The sequence below is a fragment of the Syngnathus floridae genome, chromosome 9 (genome assembly GCF_059516105.1).
Source record: "Syngnathus floridae isolate MCC-2025c chromosome 9, RoL_Sflo_1.0, whole genome shotgun sequence".
NCBI lineage: Eukaryota > Metazoa > Chordata > Actinopteri > Syngnathiformes > Syngnathidae > Syngnathus > Syngnathus floridae.
Window position 1 is genome coordinate 809,452 of NC_142421.1, and position 16,816 is coordinate 826,267.

The window sequence follows — 16,816 nt, forward strand, 5'->3', positions numbered from 1 at the left end:
AAGCTGAAGTCCACAAAATCAAATCAAATCAAATCAAATCAAATCAAATCAAATCAAATCAAATCAAATCAAAATCAAAGTCAGATAACCACTGGAAGAACATGCAAACACCACACATCAAGGCTGGAGCCTGGATTTGAACCGGCAACATGACGCTAAAGGTGCTGCACATGTATTTTGAATGAAATAAAAATGTTCTTTGACATTTAAAAAAGATATTTGATGAAAAGTTATCAAAAATTAAGAAGACGAAAGACGTTTTTACAGTCATACTGTACTTATAATTTGTGAAAACAGTGCGTTACTGCCACCTACAGGAAAAAGGTGTTTCTCCATAGTGGAGGTCTGCGCTGCAGAATATTCTTACTCTCAAGCCAAAGTCACATTTTGTTTTAATAAAACACAAATGTCATTAAATTTACAATAATAAAAAAAAGATATCTGCGACAACGATTAAAAAAAAAAGCCACCCAGTCACAAGTTGATTATGTTTTGTGTAAAATAAGACATAGGCGTGAGTGGTCTTCGAGGATTAAAAGAGCAATTTGCAAGTTAATTCGCTTTTCTCCTCCACATGAGGTCCGTCCGTCTAGTCTGGCTGTCTGTCGACAGAGGCAGCAGGAGGTCCGAGACAGCACAGCGCAGCGCAGGACAGGACAGGACAGGACAGGACAGGACAGGGCAGGCTAAGGGCTAAAGGCTAAGTGGGCTCAGCGACTGTAATCCCCGGATGATGAAACCATCATGGCTGCCACTCGCTGAGCTGTCAAGCTCTCGACAAAAGAAAAGGTAACAACGGAGACAATTGCACCAACAACTGCTTTCATTTTGACGTGTGCAACCTACAAGTTTGGATGCCATTGTTATCGCGACGTCACGCTAAAATGTGCAACGATCGTAACTTTTGTCGCTACGCGTTTTATTCCACAAACGATTGCACTGTGCAAGCGCTTGGTGCGTCACGTTATTCTTAAATAACCAAAACGCCACTTCATTTTCGCCGTTAGCAAACAACTGCATGACGTTTTCCTGGCAAGTGAATGGAGTGACAAGTCTTTCGCTCGGTTGCTTTCAAATCGTCACTTCCCAATTCCCTGCAGCGTCTGTTGCTTACAGTCTCGTCACTTTGTTGTGGTGAACTTAGAGTACAATGGCCGCCCAACTTACCGACATGGCTGCGGTGATATAATCACTTTGCAGAGTCTTTCGCTTAATTTATTGGTCCTTCTGCAAACTTCATAACACAAACAATCACTTCGTCGTTTTGATGCAACTACTCCTGAGTGTATCAAGCAGAGATGGACCTACTGTCTAGCAAGAGTGGCCCGACACCAAACACCGTGTTGTTCCCGTTTAGGGAAATGTTTGGATTCCCCAAAGAACAAGTTGAACTGTAGCCAGCAACAGGTGGATCTGCAGCAACAATAGAAGTGCTTCTTTTTTGCAAAGACCAGGGGCGCATATGTGATGGGATTTTGGGTACTCGCCACTCCAGACAAGTATTATGTATAGTCACCCACCAACACGTATTTGAACTCGAGTCTAAACAACATGATCAATGAAAATAAAAATGAACATTTAAAATGACACAAGTTGTATCATTGGGTTTTCTTAGAGTGCATATAGCACATATTATAACACATTTTTTTGCTTGTCTGTGTTTCATTTTGATGAATTACTTGACATTAAAGCACAACTGCCACATCTTATCAACAGAACTGAGTGAATGAACTCCACAAGTGTTGACTGCGTTCTACATGATAAGAAAGAAGTTACAATGCTTAAACCCATCAAAATATGTAACTATAAAGATCAGATCATCTCTGAGTATGCTTTCTATTTGTCCATCAATTATCAATTCATTCATCACAACTGATTGGTTCTCATCTCATTATTTCGATTGGGCAAAACTTCAGAAAAATATAAACACATTTAGAGTCGACTGACCAAATTTTACTTGACAAGATACTGTGTGTATTTGGAATAATACAGATACAGTATATTCAAAGTGTAATATTTGCTTGCCTTATTTATTTTTTGTTGGTGCCGTCTTAATTTAAAGTGGCTATGCCTTGTGTGTTGATGACTTGTACTCTTTCCCCCCCCCCCCCCAGAAACCTGAAAGACCATGGATTTGGTGGATATTTGCAAAGTTCCCCCTGCCACAAATAAGAAGCATAGAGTTTGGCACAAACGGCTCCGCCGAAGGAAATGTGAAGCTCACCTCCCAACTATGCAACGTGAAGCTAAAAATGGACCAAAGCTACCAGAGGAACGCAAGCAAAGCACAGAGTGGCCTTCGTTGAAGAAGTCCCACCAGGAGGCACAACAAAATGACCGCTGGACAAACCACAGTAGGCCTATAGATGCACTCAAGTTTACATGCAGTCAATGTAAGGACAATCTGGAATATGTTCCCAAAGACTTGACGCGCCACTTTGAGGAAAAGCACAGAGGGAGCTCACCTGTTTTTTCTTGTCATTTGTGTCCTTTTGCGGCACACGACTTCTCCTACCTTGGAGTCCATCTGTTGAGCCACAAGGACACGTTTTCTAGTTGCAGCGTTTGTAACGACGACGTGAAACGCACATGGTCTGAACTGAGTGCGCACCTCACACTGCGTCACTGCCAAAATGGCAACTATTCATGCGAAAAGTGTCAGAGGTTCTCCACTGGCGACGTGACTGTCTTTTTAGAGCATTTGTGCGTACATCATCTTGGCCTCCAAAGAGCAAACGAGATTGCTTCCATAACAGCAAATCAAACTTTAGCTTGTCCCCACTGTGCCTATGAAACATCACACAAGTGGGTGCTTGCAAAGCACATCAATGCAAGCCATAGTTGTCAGAAAAAGAAGGAAATCCGGTCCATGGCAAGGAAATCAAGCAACAGTCAAATGAAGCCGAGGTTAACGAGGAGCACAGTGAGGGACATGTGCTGGTTGACAGAGGACTGCCTTTCTCTACCGGGTCCAGACTTCCTGGATAAATACTGTCATTTATCTGATCCCCAAACGACATTAGAGACGACCCAGCAGTTTCTAATGAAATCTGTGGCGGGGGGAATGGGTGACCAGAAATGGACCAAGGCTCTCAAGTCTGTTCTGTCGAACGTCCCTCAAGACATCAACGTCCATCCCAAGTCCAACAACGGCGTGGTGCCGAAGTCCGAGGATCTGGCCGTCCTCACCGTCCAAAACAAGATAACGTTGGCTCAGAATGCTAAGAGACTGAAGACGGAAAAAGAAAGCGTGACCCCTGAAAGCCCTGCCGCTGAGGATCATTTTGACATTGGCCACAAGGGAGGTCAAGTCATTTTCAACGACGACTTGCGTCGCCTCGAGAATGAAACGAAACTAAGTAAACGTCCGTTCAGTTCCACCCGCAATGAACCGCCTGGGTGTGTCCGGATTCTAGAAAATGGAGAGAACCAGGAGACTAACTTGAATAACGGGGGGAAAGTCATAAGGCCTGAAGATGCGCAACTCACTTTGGATGGAGTCAATATTTCCGCTCAGCCCAAGGTGACAAACGAGAGCCAAGAAGAGAAAGCTGCATCTAAAGACAAAGTGAAAAATCCAACTCTGAGGAGAAGACGGAAAAGAAAGTCCAGATCCAAAAAGGCAAAGAGAGCAACCTCCGAATTCGCCCTAAAGATTGTGTTAAAGAAAAATCCCGTCAAGGAGAAGCAGTGGGTGTCACAAAACCCTTTACTTGAAAGAAACGGGCTTCGGGTGGAGGAGCTAGCAAATCCTGACTCGGCCTTCCAGGTCTGTGTCGGTGATCAGCCTGACCCCGGAGAAGCCATTCCATCAGCACGTGCACCAGCAAAGGCTGAACATCCTCCACATTGCTCTGCAAAGCCATCGGAGCCCAGAAATGCACTCATAGACCAGCCCGCAGTGTTTGAAGACTTGCTATTGCCATCTGAAAGAGAACGCCATGATGCAAATCAATCCCCAAACAACTTTTCCACACTTGTTGACAAAAGCGTCCCGTCAAAGACTGCGGTCAAAGTATGCCCCGAGAACTCCCGTTTGCCCTCCTCCGATGCTTTCCCGGAGTCGGCTGTTGATGGAGCCACTCGAAGCGGCAGCCGCAGCAAGTGGCCCCCGCTTTCCCAACCTGCTACCACATCGCATGGTAAGCCTGCAAACGATTGGCTTGACATTGGTGCACATCCGTATATTTGTAAATGAGTGTCAAATTTCATTTGACAGATGTGATCAACTCAGGGGGAGCTAAGGCTGCAGCATCGACGGAACACACTGACCTCTGTGTTGTGCTGCCTTCAGACTTCAAACCATTGGAGGATTCCTGGCCAGCTTTTGTAGGCCACTGGCAGCCTGCTCCCAAAAACCTGCAAAGAACCCTGAAGTTGATAGCCATGAACCCCTCGCAGCCCATAAGGCGTCCGGTGAGGGACCAGCCCGTTGTGGTACTCAATCACCCGGATGCAGACATCCCAGAGGTGGCCAGGATCATGAACGTGGTCAGCCGTTACAGAGGAGACGTGCACAAGGTGGTCCTGTCGCAAAGGACTCTCCACGCGCTCTCAGCCCTGACCGACGGGACAAAGCGTTACCTGGACGCCGAGAGCCGACCGCTGTGGCGTGGGGAGAACTCGGTCAAGGAAAGGTTTGTTTTGAAGCTTCGGCTGCGCAGACTGAGCAGGAAGAAATACCAGGTGGTCGGTGGGAGGAAGACGGCGGAGAAATTCACTTGCTGGTTTTGCGGCAGAGTCTTTGACGAGCAGGAAGTGTGGATGCTCCACCGAAAGAGGCACCTGATGGACTGGAAAAAGCCAAACTGTGAACATGTTTGAATGCACTGGAAAAGAAACAAAATGGAAGACTGCAATCGTGTGACAATCACCTTAATTACAAGTCTTAATGAAATAGGATTGCACAAGCTCAGGGTAACATTAGCTAGCGGAATCTTTGAGTAGCACCTTCATGAAGGGCTTCGTTTAGTAGCCTTTGTGGTTGTCTGCACAAATGCTTTATTTAAATACACATTTGACAAAACACTGTATTGCCACAGTCTGAGTAGGATGTAACATATTTATGGTTTTCAAATGGGATGGATGTTAGTTAGTCAAATTTACCAAAAACTGTTGTTAGAAGAAGAAGAAGACAAAAAAACAATAAGCTGTTTTATTCAACATGTATTTATAAACCTTATATTTGGGCCCATGAAATAATTCTTGTAAATGGTCTGTAAATTCCAAATATGGTTTAAATCTCATCTTTTCTGTGACAGATATATTTTCATGCACAGATATTCCTTATTGTGCTACATTTTTATACCCAAAGTTGTGTTTTATGATGTCAGCGAATAAGACTAGTTTTTTTTTAAAATCTGACATGGACTGATTGTATTGTTTTTCAGTGTAGTTTATTTTTGCTTGACTTGAAATGATAATCTATATTCTTTTTTTTTTTTTTTTTTTACTTGCACTATTAAAGGAGGATTTTGATTTCTCTTACCTCACCGCAAGCAGACAATCTCAATCGGTGTTCTCCTGTGGCAAAACATTTCCAAAAGCAGACATGCGATCTCAGTATTGACAGCACAGGAATCGTGTGTGTGTGTGTGAATGTGTGTTTTTCATTCCAGGACCATCCCACTCTGACTGAAAATAGCAAACCTTCACTTCAGACGAGGAGGTTTCTTTTTGTACATAGTGGAGCTCGTGGTACTCTAATATTTTCCATCAAGTGCCTTCATTGGGTTTGTTATACATGAGCATTATTTGTTGATTAGAGAATAAGTTCCAATTGTGTGTTCCCGGTATGATTTAAGAGATAGAGTTATGTATTCCTTTTGGTTTATTTAAAGAAAAACAGATGTAAATTGCTGTCTTAAAAAAAAAAAGAAAAAGTCCTGCCTCTGCCAGAGCTACACTGTCTTAATTTGAATAATGCGTGAGCATTGCAAAGCATCTCAATAAACATGTTGAAAGTCCTCTGAGTCGGCTCATTTCATTTCATGCACATTACAGACCAGGGGAGAATGCATCTGAAGCAGGCCACTGATGGCCACATGTGCTTGCTTGTGTCACAGGGAAACGCAGCTTGGCCGTATCCTTGCTGTTGCTCTTGCTGTCTATCAACACCAGCGGGATCTTCTGGTGGTTCTCAATGATGTGAGAGACACTGCGGAAATACTGAAAGGGGAAAACAACTCGTGAGCGCTAAGACCTTTTCTAGACAAGTGCATGATCATCCCTTGCATTGCATACATCTTTTCCAAAGGTTAGACTTGATTTCCTCCCTTAAATGCTGCTTGTCCTGATTGGGGTCGAAGACTATCTTACTTAGGTGCTATTCAACCTAGACTGGTCGTCCGCCAATTACAAGGCTCATGAACTCTTGATTTCTCTTTTTTTTTCTTTTCTTGGACAGTTCCGCCTCTCAGGGCTTGACTGGCCATCTGTTGTACTGGCATCTTTTAGGGCCAATGTGGTAGCATTGTTATTATTTGCCTTATTTTAACCAGCCCACAATCGAAAGGGAGGAAACCATTTACAATATAAAGCGCCAAGTGAAGCCTTGGCAAGAGATTGGTGGTGGCGGCGGCGGCCACAGGTGGTTGGCAGGCTTATTCAAATGCCGCCACCATCCGCCGTAATCATTTCCAAAATGTAGAGTGTACCTCTTCTCCCTGCTTCTCCGTCCCCAGGGCGTATTGCTGCCTGGTGTGTGTGAAACGGATGGGGATGTTGTACACTCTGCCTTTATAATACACCACCAATGTGTAGGGCTGGTTGGCGTCCTGTCTGGAACTTTTCCTCACCATGAAGGCCCCGTCCTGAAGCAGAACCCAACACAAGGTCATGCAAATGAGAATTATAGAATACCATTTGAAAAGAGTCCCACTTGATTTGCACGAAACAACAGCTTTTCTGCCGTCTTGCGGTCACAGTCTCCAGCAAACCAGGGCTTCTCCTTGACCTCGGCATCCTGAAATGATAGGCGATCGTTTGAATTCCAATTTAGCCTTCTGCACTTTCTGCTCTTCGAGGATAGATAACCTTGTCTTGGTCAAGTGAATCGTTGTCAGTTGGTTCTGTTGGTACGAAAAGACACGTTTAGTGGCAGGAAAAAGAGCCAATTAAAAAAAAGGCAATATCTGCTTTTCTTGAGCGTATTCCAACAAAATCCGAATGCTACTTACTGAGGAAAGTCATATTTGGAAGAGGTGTCCTGCAAGATGAATGAAGTAATACAAGAGTCGTTTTGCTAACTGGGGTTTGCACTCAAAACACAGCCTGCGCCTTACTTGGGTGGTTTGGTGTCCAGGGCAAGGGATTTTGGAAGCTGTGCTTTACGACCACGGTGACTCATGGGTAGTGTTCGGTCTGCAATAGTCCACACGGAAGACCAAACTCTTATCCAGTCATTCATTTTCTATACGGCTTGTCATTTATGCCATAAAGCGACATGTCTGCTTATTGCAAATACTAATACTCACGCTCAAAGTCTCTTTGCTTTCCATCTTGTGTCTGAAATAAGAACAATGCACGTACTTTCAGGAAGGCTCACAAAGCAATGCAACATATTGATTGATTGATTGATTGAACGTACCAGCCTTAAGGGAGAGTTTGGTGACCTGATCACATTAATAACAAGGCTCCATCATTAGACCGCCATTATAATGTCATGTAAAGGTACGTACGTAGGTAAGTCGTACGAGCCTTACCCTCTTGGGAAAGTTCTGGGTGACTCTGCAGATTGATCAATGATCATAAAAGAAAAGCACAATAAGATGAGAACCTTGCTTGCTTGCTTTACAGTGCTTTCCACTTATTGTTGTTGTTGTGACACTGCTTATCCTCCAAATGGCACAACATGCTAAATGACTTTACTGTACGCATAGGACTCAGATCAATAAATACCATTCATAGCTTTCCTTTGATACCCACTGTATTCGTGATCCCACAATTCATATGCCGAGTCACCTTCGGCCTGCTGTGCCTGGATGATCTCACGCACACGCAGATGCACACACGCAGATGCACACCATCAGCTTCCAATGCAACACAATGTGTACAGTACTATTTTGAGAGGGCTTGCTCATCTGTGAACACTTACAGCAGAAGGGAATCTCCTTATTTTGACTCTGAAAACAAGGTCAGAAGAATGAAACTTATGTCGGCCTTCCATTTGAAGTGTTTTGAATCAAGTGATGGGTAAAAATAGAAGGTTGACCTGTTTGCTGAAACATAGCCCACCATATTATCCTGCAAAGATCCCATGAATGCATTTAAGGGACAAATTGTAGTTGGTCTCACACATGCGCACAATGAAATGCAAAAGCCCACCTCTTGGTCTGGAACTTCATAAAAATCTGGAAAAACAATGCCAAATTTGAGTTCAATGTATGGTCAGATATGGATGCCAAATTTGAGATTTAAAAAAGAATTTCTCTTTAGAATAATTATTTTTCCAAGTAGCCCTCAACAGATGGGAGCATTTGTTCCCACTCTTGTCAAGTTTCACGTTTATTCTTCTACTTAGTATATTGTGAAGTGTAGCTTACCAGCAGCAGGGTCGTCTGCAGGTTCCACATAATTGTCTTCCTCGTTACTGTCGTCTGGACTGATGTAGTCTTCCTGTGGAGCCCAAAAGGAAAATCAATTGTTGTGTACACTCAGTGGGACGTAGCAACCAGATAGCTTGAATCAACAAGCAGAAGGCTTATGTCTTGAACTTCATCTTACATCAGTATTGTCCATCTGCGTGGGTTGTTGTGATCCTTGACCCTGTTTGAAGGCCTTTTTGCCTTCCAACTTAGGCCTATTATGGCAGCTGTCTGAAATGGAGAAGCAAAGCGTCAGCATTTGCATAATGCCATCTTCTCAATCCCCCTGAGCTTTGACACTCTTTCTAAGCCCACACAAAGCACCTGATACAACTTGCTGTACTAGAGTCATCAAAAAGTAACAGAAAATTAAACATTGCGTGGATGGATGGATGGATGGATGGATGGATGGATGGATGGATGGATGGATTGGATGGATGGATGGATGGATGGATTGGATGGATGGATGGATGGATTGGATGGATGGATGGATGGATGGATGTTCACTATCAGTGGTAGCAACTGGCACACTGACTAAGATAGTCCTCTTGTAGGAAGGATGAAGATGTTCTGGTAAAGACTTTTTGGCTGGGAGGCGGCTCATAGTTGGTATCAGGTTCTTGTAGATCGTCGTAAATGGTATTATCCTGGGGACAACGTGAATCGAAAAGTGTGCCGCGTTGGAGAGAGCTGTTGAGCTGCCATATATATATATATATTTTTTTTATTTTCAGACTTACATATTCTGATCCAGAAAGGTCTTCTGGACCCACTATGTTTTCATCTGCAAATCACCATATTGTAATTTGAGGAAAATAGACACATGACAGTATAGTCCATTTAGATTTGTCTATTCATTTTATATGCATGTTGTTGGGATAATTCATTTGAGGAAACCATAGTAGCTGGGCTAAAGCCCAGAAAAGCTGAGAAAATGCTGAGAAAACTCCACATAGGAAAGCCTTAGCTGAGATTAGTTGAGACAGACATGATCGGTCCAACTTATTGGTCATTGGCGTTAACCCCAACATGAGAAAAGAAAGGTTTGCACGATGAATTGATTTTTTTTAATAACATGTAAAGTCGCGTGGCCCTGCTGTGTTACGGTTTGCCTTTTCTATTTCTGAGTGGATGGTCTTCATCCCAATCATTCCAGTGAGATCTTACCTCTGTAGTCTCTCACAGGTACCTCTGGAACCGGTTTGCTTTTCAATCTGCCGCCACATGGAAAGACAACATAAAGAGAGTTATTCATTCATGCATATGTGTGGTCATGGTGTGGGACACACGCAGTCCCTCATCCTTTTGGTCGCTCCCTGTAGCAATGACCGCTAACGCTGTTTACCTTCTGACTCAACTCACTTGACGAGCGTGATAAAACGAATATTTGAGGCAGGCAGGCAGGCAGGCAGGCAGGTAAGCAGGCAGGCAGGCAGCCAGGCAGCCAGATAGGAAGGCAGGCAGGCAGGCAGGCAGGCAGGCAGGCAGGGGTTGCAGTTCTACAGAAAAGAAAGCAGAAGGGGCTGACAGATGAAATAGGGGAATTTATTTCAGAAAAAGTAAGTGAGACAGACAGAAGGCACCTGTTTGAGATATTTTTGGCCTCATAGTCTTTCCTGTGGAAATAACCGTGAAACTGTTTTGAGATCCCCCTTGCTCCTTCAAAGACATACAGGTGCATGTACCTGTGTGAGTCGCTGCAAATGTGGCTGCGACACAGACCCTTCTCAGGAGTTTTTCAAATTTAGCCTGGACTAGCTTCCGTGTACATCAACTTGGTTGCACAAAAGAATCACATGAATTCTTTTGGTTTTCCTGAGTTTAAGGTCATTTCATCCATTTTTAGAGAATGACATTTATTGTCTTTTTATTTTTGCCTGATATCAAGATGGTTCACCTTGACCATGACCGTATGTAATGGTTCTAAACAAATACGAAAAGCTGAAATGTACCTTCTAAATTTATTCAGGTAGCAAGCATCATTCTTCTGGATGTCCTGAGCAATCTTTTGAAGCTGCCTAGAAAACATAGCAACTTTATTGCTCACTGAAAACCTGCCTTGTAAACAAACAGGAATGAGGTGTTGACCTTTTCTCTTGAAGGCAAAAGTGGAGTCATTTTAGTATGTCCCAATAAAAGTCACGACATTGCTAACAAGGTGAGAACAATTCATGGGGCTTACCGAATCTTGGCTGTGGCAGAATCTGCGAGTTTGCTCAAAATATCCATGTTGTCTTTAGAAGGCTCCTTGGTTTATGTCATAAGTACTGTCCTGGTCGTGTAATTAAGTCACGCCTTCATCCCCAAGAGGTTTAAATTCAGTATAGTTGGCTAAAAAAATAGTATCACTTCTCTTTTCTACTCCTTGTCACTCCCATAGCTACAAATGTCGATTTGGGTAAGCAGAGTTTTCAACAAACCTCTTGCTGATATCAGCAGGTGCAGGTGCATGTGCATGTGCTGGGACCATCTTGTGTTGGTGGTCGAGGTTGCTACTGCTACTTTCTTCTTGACTTATTTTTGTCCTTCTGCAATGAACACATGTGCAGATGTAACATAAGGACATTGTAGTCTTTACGCTCACTCTTCAATTGATAGTATAATAATAATAGTGAAAAAATATTTACAAGTTGTTTACACATTTATCAAATGTTTATTTATAATAATGTATAAATTGTTAAAAAAGCATTTGCAGTTAAAATGCCAATAGGATAATCCGTTTAAAATGGCTTCCACACAACCCAGTGGAAGAGATATGAGGAAGTATTTTATGGTGCAAACTGAGATGTCATTTTGCTTGGAAACTTTTTATATTCCATCAACATTGATTCACTCATATCCAGGCTGTTTTGAGTGGATGTTGTTACTTACGGTTGATGGAGCAAGCTGAACTTGCTCTTGATGCCATCTGGCATGTTCTGTTCAAATGACAGAGATGGTTTGATTAGTAACAAATATTTTTCGACTGTAAAGACAATATTGCACTTGTCAGACTATTTCCAAACAGTGGATGGCAGTATTTCACTTCATCATTTTTGTGGACGTGTCTGCTTTCCTTGTAACTTGCTCCTTAATCCAACATTTAGAGGTGATTCTCCTTTTATTTTCATATTTGATTAGGCAGCACTTGCGGCGTGATAACGACATCAGTGAGCAGCATTGTAGGAGAAGGTGCCCCTGAATTACTTGTGCTACGTGTCCTTTATATTTGAAAACCTCATATCAAGTTATGCAAGATTTATGAATCGTTTTAGGACAAGGCATGCAAAGCAAATCATCTGGAAAACAATGACGCTGTCGTCACATGGTGTTTGCAGACCCATGACACTTACCAAGCTTCATTTAAAGTACCACATTACTATGCATCCTTTGATTCATTTTCTATTGTTTTCCTAGTCAGGGTCACGGCTGAGACGGAGCTAATCCAGCTGACTTTCGCCGAAAGGCAACCGGTCGCGCTCCGTCGTCAACCATGTAGACAAACAACCATCGACCTAACCATCGACCTACCTATGTGTGAGAAATTTACACTCATCACACGTGTTTGGAAAGGTGGCCGGAGCACCTCGAGAAATGCAAACGACACACAGAAAGGTGCATAGGGAGATTGGAATCTTTTCAACTGTGACACGAGAAGCACCAGCACACCGAGGTACCGCGTGCTACCATCAACATTAAATAAAAGAAATTACCACAAGGCAATCATAAATGAAAGGAAAATGATTAGCATAAAATATGCAACAATACCAACTAAATTATGGATTCCCTTCTTCATTCATAATTCATTGCTCCAGGTCATTCTTTGCTCCAACTCTCTTGCTCTTCATTGGGCTTTGTTTTAAATGGGCCCTCTGTGACAATAAAATGACCTATAAAATAACACAATCAAAAAGTAAGATAGTTATGTGCTCCACTTATTCCTAGTTGTTTCATCCAAAATAAGAGCAGTGATATAAGAAAACCTACAATCGTCAAAATCATTCCTGGGAGGCCCCTTACGTGACCTTTGTTTGAATGGAGGTACATACGTAGCTCCAGGTAAGAGAAGGCAGCCAAAAATAAGGGCGCAGTCAATGCCCTTTAAAGTACACTCTTATGATTTAATTATTTGCAAATCAGAGAGTGAGATTGTTTAATATGAAAAGCTTTACCTCCTTCAGAGAAAATGAACCTTGACCTCACACTTCATCATCATGCGTCTGACAGTGGGGAAAAAGGTGTCTGTATAAATCAGATTTAGCCTTCTGACACAGAATAAAATATCAAATAATCCACCCCAGTGGATACTTAGGCACCGTCCCAATGTTGAATTATTTATAGGAGTGTCTGTGCGTGTTCAAATGAGACACAAGTTCTCTCTCTCTCTCTGTCTCTCTCTCTCTCTCTCTCTCTGTCGCTCTCCCCTTTGTATTGCACATTGGAAGCCTTGTGCGGAGCCACTTTCAAATCTTAATAACTCACCAGCTGTTCGAATGATGTCCTGGAATCCCTCAGCAGATCTTTCAAATGGGACTTCTCTTTTATATAATACAATGAAAATATCATGAAACCCCGGCCGGCCATCTCGGCTAACCTTTAACCAATTCATAGTTCCTCCGGTCTTGTGAGCTGGTTATAATTTGGGAACTGCGCTGACGGCTTATGTTGATTAAAAACAAGTTGCTCTAATCTCTTAGTTTTAACAGCATTTAATCATTAACCTATGAAAATGCATTTATCTGGATCATGTGACTGACAACATAAATGACTGTAGCTCTTACGGCCTCTACCGTGCTGTACATGCGTCAAAATGAGGAAGTGATACAACAAGTACCAGTACAGAGTGAAAATAGCGAACCAAATGTAGAACGTGTCATTTTGAGAAGGGTCTCTCAGATCTTAACAATTGATCCAATTGGAAAGCTCTCGTGCACTTATTTGTGAGGCTGCTGACTAACAAAACAGCTTAAACTGGCAATTGGCAATCCAACTAATAGCAATCACAACAAAAGCACTCGCACTTTGCCTGCCTGCCTGCCTGCCTGCCTGGCTGGCAGAGGTAAATTTCCAATCGGCTCATGTTAATGACTTTTAAAGTTATTAGAGCAGGGGAAAGCCACTAACAGGATGGCTGTGTTATCAGCCTCAGCATCACATGATGACTACACCTCGCTAATGATTTGAATGTAACAATAATCCTGTTTACAAGCTTAGTTTAACCACTTGTAATAAAACAATCTAGACGATGGGATATTCATTTCTAGCTGAAGAATGTCTGTGATAATAAAAGCATCAGTCCATTAAATATTTGATGAGATATAAAGTTTAATGCCGTGTTTTGTTTGGACTGGAATGATATTCCAGCAGGCACAAACACTTTGCATGTCTACGTCACAATTCTGAGGTCTGCCTTTGAATCTTGGCTATTGCTGTTCCTCCAAAAATATATTTGTATACTGAAAGATCTCAATTGTTCTATTGAGACTGGATGGTCCATGTTCTCTGGGATTGGCTGGTGAGCCATCCGTGCGCTAACTGACCTGTCTCTCGTCAAGTTGCCCGGGATACAGCTGTGACCTTAATAAGGACAAGCGCCTAAGAAAATGAACGCGTGGACATTCCAGCACAGCAAAGTGGTGGCACAGTAACAACGGCTACTTTCTTGTTGCATGCACAAACCAGCAAGACAAAGGTTGAATCATGAACCAAAACGCATTTTAAATTGCTAAAGGGGTTAGTGGTAAATGATTGCCACCATTTTTCTATAGCTGTCATGGAAGGAATGGAGCTGGGTGACCAAATGCAGCTTGGACCAGCTTGGTTTCTTGGAGAACTCAAAAGACAGACTATAAGAAGCTCAACTAGGGATGAGAAGAACTGAACAAAAAGACGAGATAAAGACAAGATAAAGACAAGATAAAGACAAGAACGACGACGACAGACGAGACTAGAGACAAAGGACATCAACAACCCGACAAAAAGTGGAGTGAGGGGCAGACAGGACTTAAATACACTACAGGTAACGAGAGGCAGGTGACTGTGATTCCATTGACTGTGAGGCAACACAGGAGGGGAGGGGAGGGGAGGGGAGGGGAGGAGAGGGGAGGGGCGACGCCAACAGAAACCATGGTAACATACAGACATAATAAAGCACCCGGGGACGAGACGTGACAATAGCATTTATATGTATAGAGTATTTGCTAGAAATGATATTCTATTGAATTCTGATATTTATTTGGAAAATCATTCTGGTCAGCTTTCTCACGATACATTTTTGTACTTGACCAAATGCAATGTGTTTTTGTTGTTGTTAAAATTCCAACAGCTGACTGATGGCTCATATCTCAAAACATTTGCAGGTTGGATCCCTCCCATCTCAATTTCCCACTGGATTTCGAATATTATGGACGGCACTGTGAAATGCTAAAATGAACTCGGGGCTGCGCCGATGATTGTGCTCGGTCGAAACAAAGTAGACTCATTACTTTTTTGTAGGAAAGTGGAAGCAGAAGTGAACAATAATGGCCACTGATTACATCCAAAAAGGAGAAGTGATTCAACGGAACTGTTTTATCCATTTCATTTTGCATATAGCACAAAGGCCGTATTTGCAGTGCATTTAAATTGAAATACTGTATGTAGTTATGAAAAGAAAAGTGCCAAATGCTGTGCTGAATGTATACAGCCTACCAAATTGCCTGTTAATCATTTTTGACAGCCTCTTTCTCTGTAATCCTATTGCTTGCAAGGATTTGTCCATTTGCTAGTAATTAGAATGACAAAATGCACGGCCGCAAGCCAGATACGACCCTCAGAAGATTAAAACGTGAACAAATAATGCATCTGTTATATTCAAGTTGAAAACAAACAAGAAAAAAAGAAGAAGCCAAATGGGAGCGGCAGTCCTCGTACTCACCAGGAGTCTCTGTCCACTTATTCTCAGTTTGTTGACAGTTGCATCACAGTCTTGCATATTGTTCTAGTGGAAAGAAACGGACAGAATAGTAGATTCAATTTGTACAACGCTTTGACAATTTGAGATTTCAGAAATGAAAAAAGTTCACATGAAAGCACAGACGGTCCAATAGTGAACTGCTGAATATTCTTCTGAATGTAGATATTTTGTTTGACAAAGCAAACGACCTCTCTAAAGGATGCCTTCTTTTTGAAGTCAGAAAGAGAGCCTGATTTAAAAAGGAAGTAGGTCAATGTGCCTTGTTGGTATCCATCAGCACATATGTACCTTCCGATTGTTGTTCTTATCACTCACCTTCCCCATAAATAAGGCCACTTGGCGCTGGTCCCACCCCTCGCACGGCTCTCAGGATGCAGCCAAGTTCATTCCAGTCACAGCAGGGACACTCCGACTTGACGCGAGTGTGTATGCGTGCGTGCGTGCCCCTGGAAGTACAGTAATGGGCTGACCTGTCACATCCTGCAGCTCCAGCTTTTGGCTTCAGCACAGAGAAGTGCGCAGTGGGAGGTCACTTCATTATTAGTCTCCCACATCTTGAACTAATGCAGCCATTTATGGTCAAAAACACGGACGGACTGAGATTCAAGCAATGCATCGAAGCTCGGAAGCAATGAGTCTTTCTGTATTCCAAGTCCTTCCAAGTGAGAAATGGAAGCATAAATAATAGAATGATCAAATATCATACCTTTTAGTTGACCTAGATTCTCTCTCCTACTTGAGTTGTAAGTCCGACTGCTGGTCTGTGGTTGCCTGATTGATGCGAGGATATCCAATTCCACATGTGTCCTATCGTCGTCAGAACCCAAATCTGTGGCTTCAAAAAAGCATCCAAATTTCACGACTTTTATGACTCCAACAATGTAGTGTCAATACAGATGGGCCTGTAGAGGACCAAATTGTATTTGATTGTGTATTTTATGTTTGACTTTTTCGACGGGCCCCAGGCATCCTGGGGGCACCAGCCGAGCCCCCTCCAGATACTCCCACTTCCTCGCACATTCCCCAAACATGCTTCTAGGCTTAATGGAAGACTCTAAATTGCCCTTAGCTAGGAATAGTTGTTAGTTTGACAACCAGTCCATGGTATTCTTGCTTGAATTCAGATGGATTAGGCTAGGTTAGATTCAAGATTCAAGAGTTTGGTAAGGCCTTCGTTTAGCCGTGAGCCTGACAAGGTTCTAGAAAAGCAATGAATGGATGGACATGCACATGCACTTGTCACTTGCTGTTCCGCTTGCAATTTTCATTCCCATTCTTCTCTGCGAAGATTCCCTGA

The 16,816-nt window shown here is 42.7% G+C and overlaps 2 protein-coding genes across 16 annotated transcripts; one reads left to right on the top strand and one right to left on the bottom strand.

Annotated features, from left to right (window-relative positions):
• Window positions 1–591: 591 nt before the first annotated feature.
• Window positions 592–5,972, top strand: znf518a (zinc finger protein 518A). Its single transcript, XM_088384814.1, has 3 exons — window positions 592–789; window positions 2,115–4,142; window positions 4,220–5,972. The coding sequence occupies exons 2-3, from the start codon at window positions 2,129–2,131 to the stop codon at window positions 4,822–4,824; spliced, it is 2,619 nt and encodes an 872-aa protein (XP_088240940.1). The 5' UTR covers window positions 592–789; window positions 2,115–2,128; the 3' UTR covers window positions 4,825–5,972.
• On the bottom strand, window positions 5,813–15,995 carry blnk (B cell linker). 15 transcript variants are annotated; one of them, XM_088384823.1, is made up of 25 exons: window positions 15,835–15,993; window positions 15,481–15,543; window positions 12,333–12,454; window positions 11,457–11,503; window positions 11,006–11,113; window positions 10,538–10,603; window positions 10,169–10,201; window positions 9,753–9,799; window positions 9,326–9,369; window positions 9,121–9,232; window positions 8,725–8,816; window positions 8,544–8,616; window positions 8,326–8,351; window positions 8,213–8,244; window positions 8,096–8,123; window positions 7,900–7,978; window positions 7,704–7,728; window positions 7,589–7,613; window positions 7,476–7,506; window positions 7,284–7,362; window positions 7,179–7,207; window positions 7,036–7,070; window positions 6,881–6,964; window positions 6,657–6,812; window positions 5,813–6,168 (listed from the first exon to the last, which is right to left on the bottom strand). In XM_088384823.1, exons 4-25 carry the CDS (start codon window positions 11,498–11,500, stop codon window positions 5,998–6,000), a joined length of 1,419 nt encoding a protein of 472 aa, XP_088240949.1. In that variant the 5' UTR covers window positions 11,501–11,503; window positions 12,333–12,454; window positions 15,481–15,543; window positions 15,835–15,993; the 3' UTR covers window positions 5,813–5,997. The 15 variants fall into 15 exon arrangements, with proteins under 15 accessions (XP_088240949.1, XP_088240944.1, XP_088240947.1 ...); XM_088384818.1 differs by lacking the exon at window positions 12,333–12,454 and having other exon boundaries at window positions 15,835–15,995; XM_088384821.1 differs by lacking the exons at window positions 15,481–15,543; window positions 15,835–15,993 and adding an exon at window positions 13,047–14,523.
• Window positions 15,996–16,816: the final 821 nt, after the last annotated feature.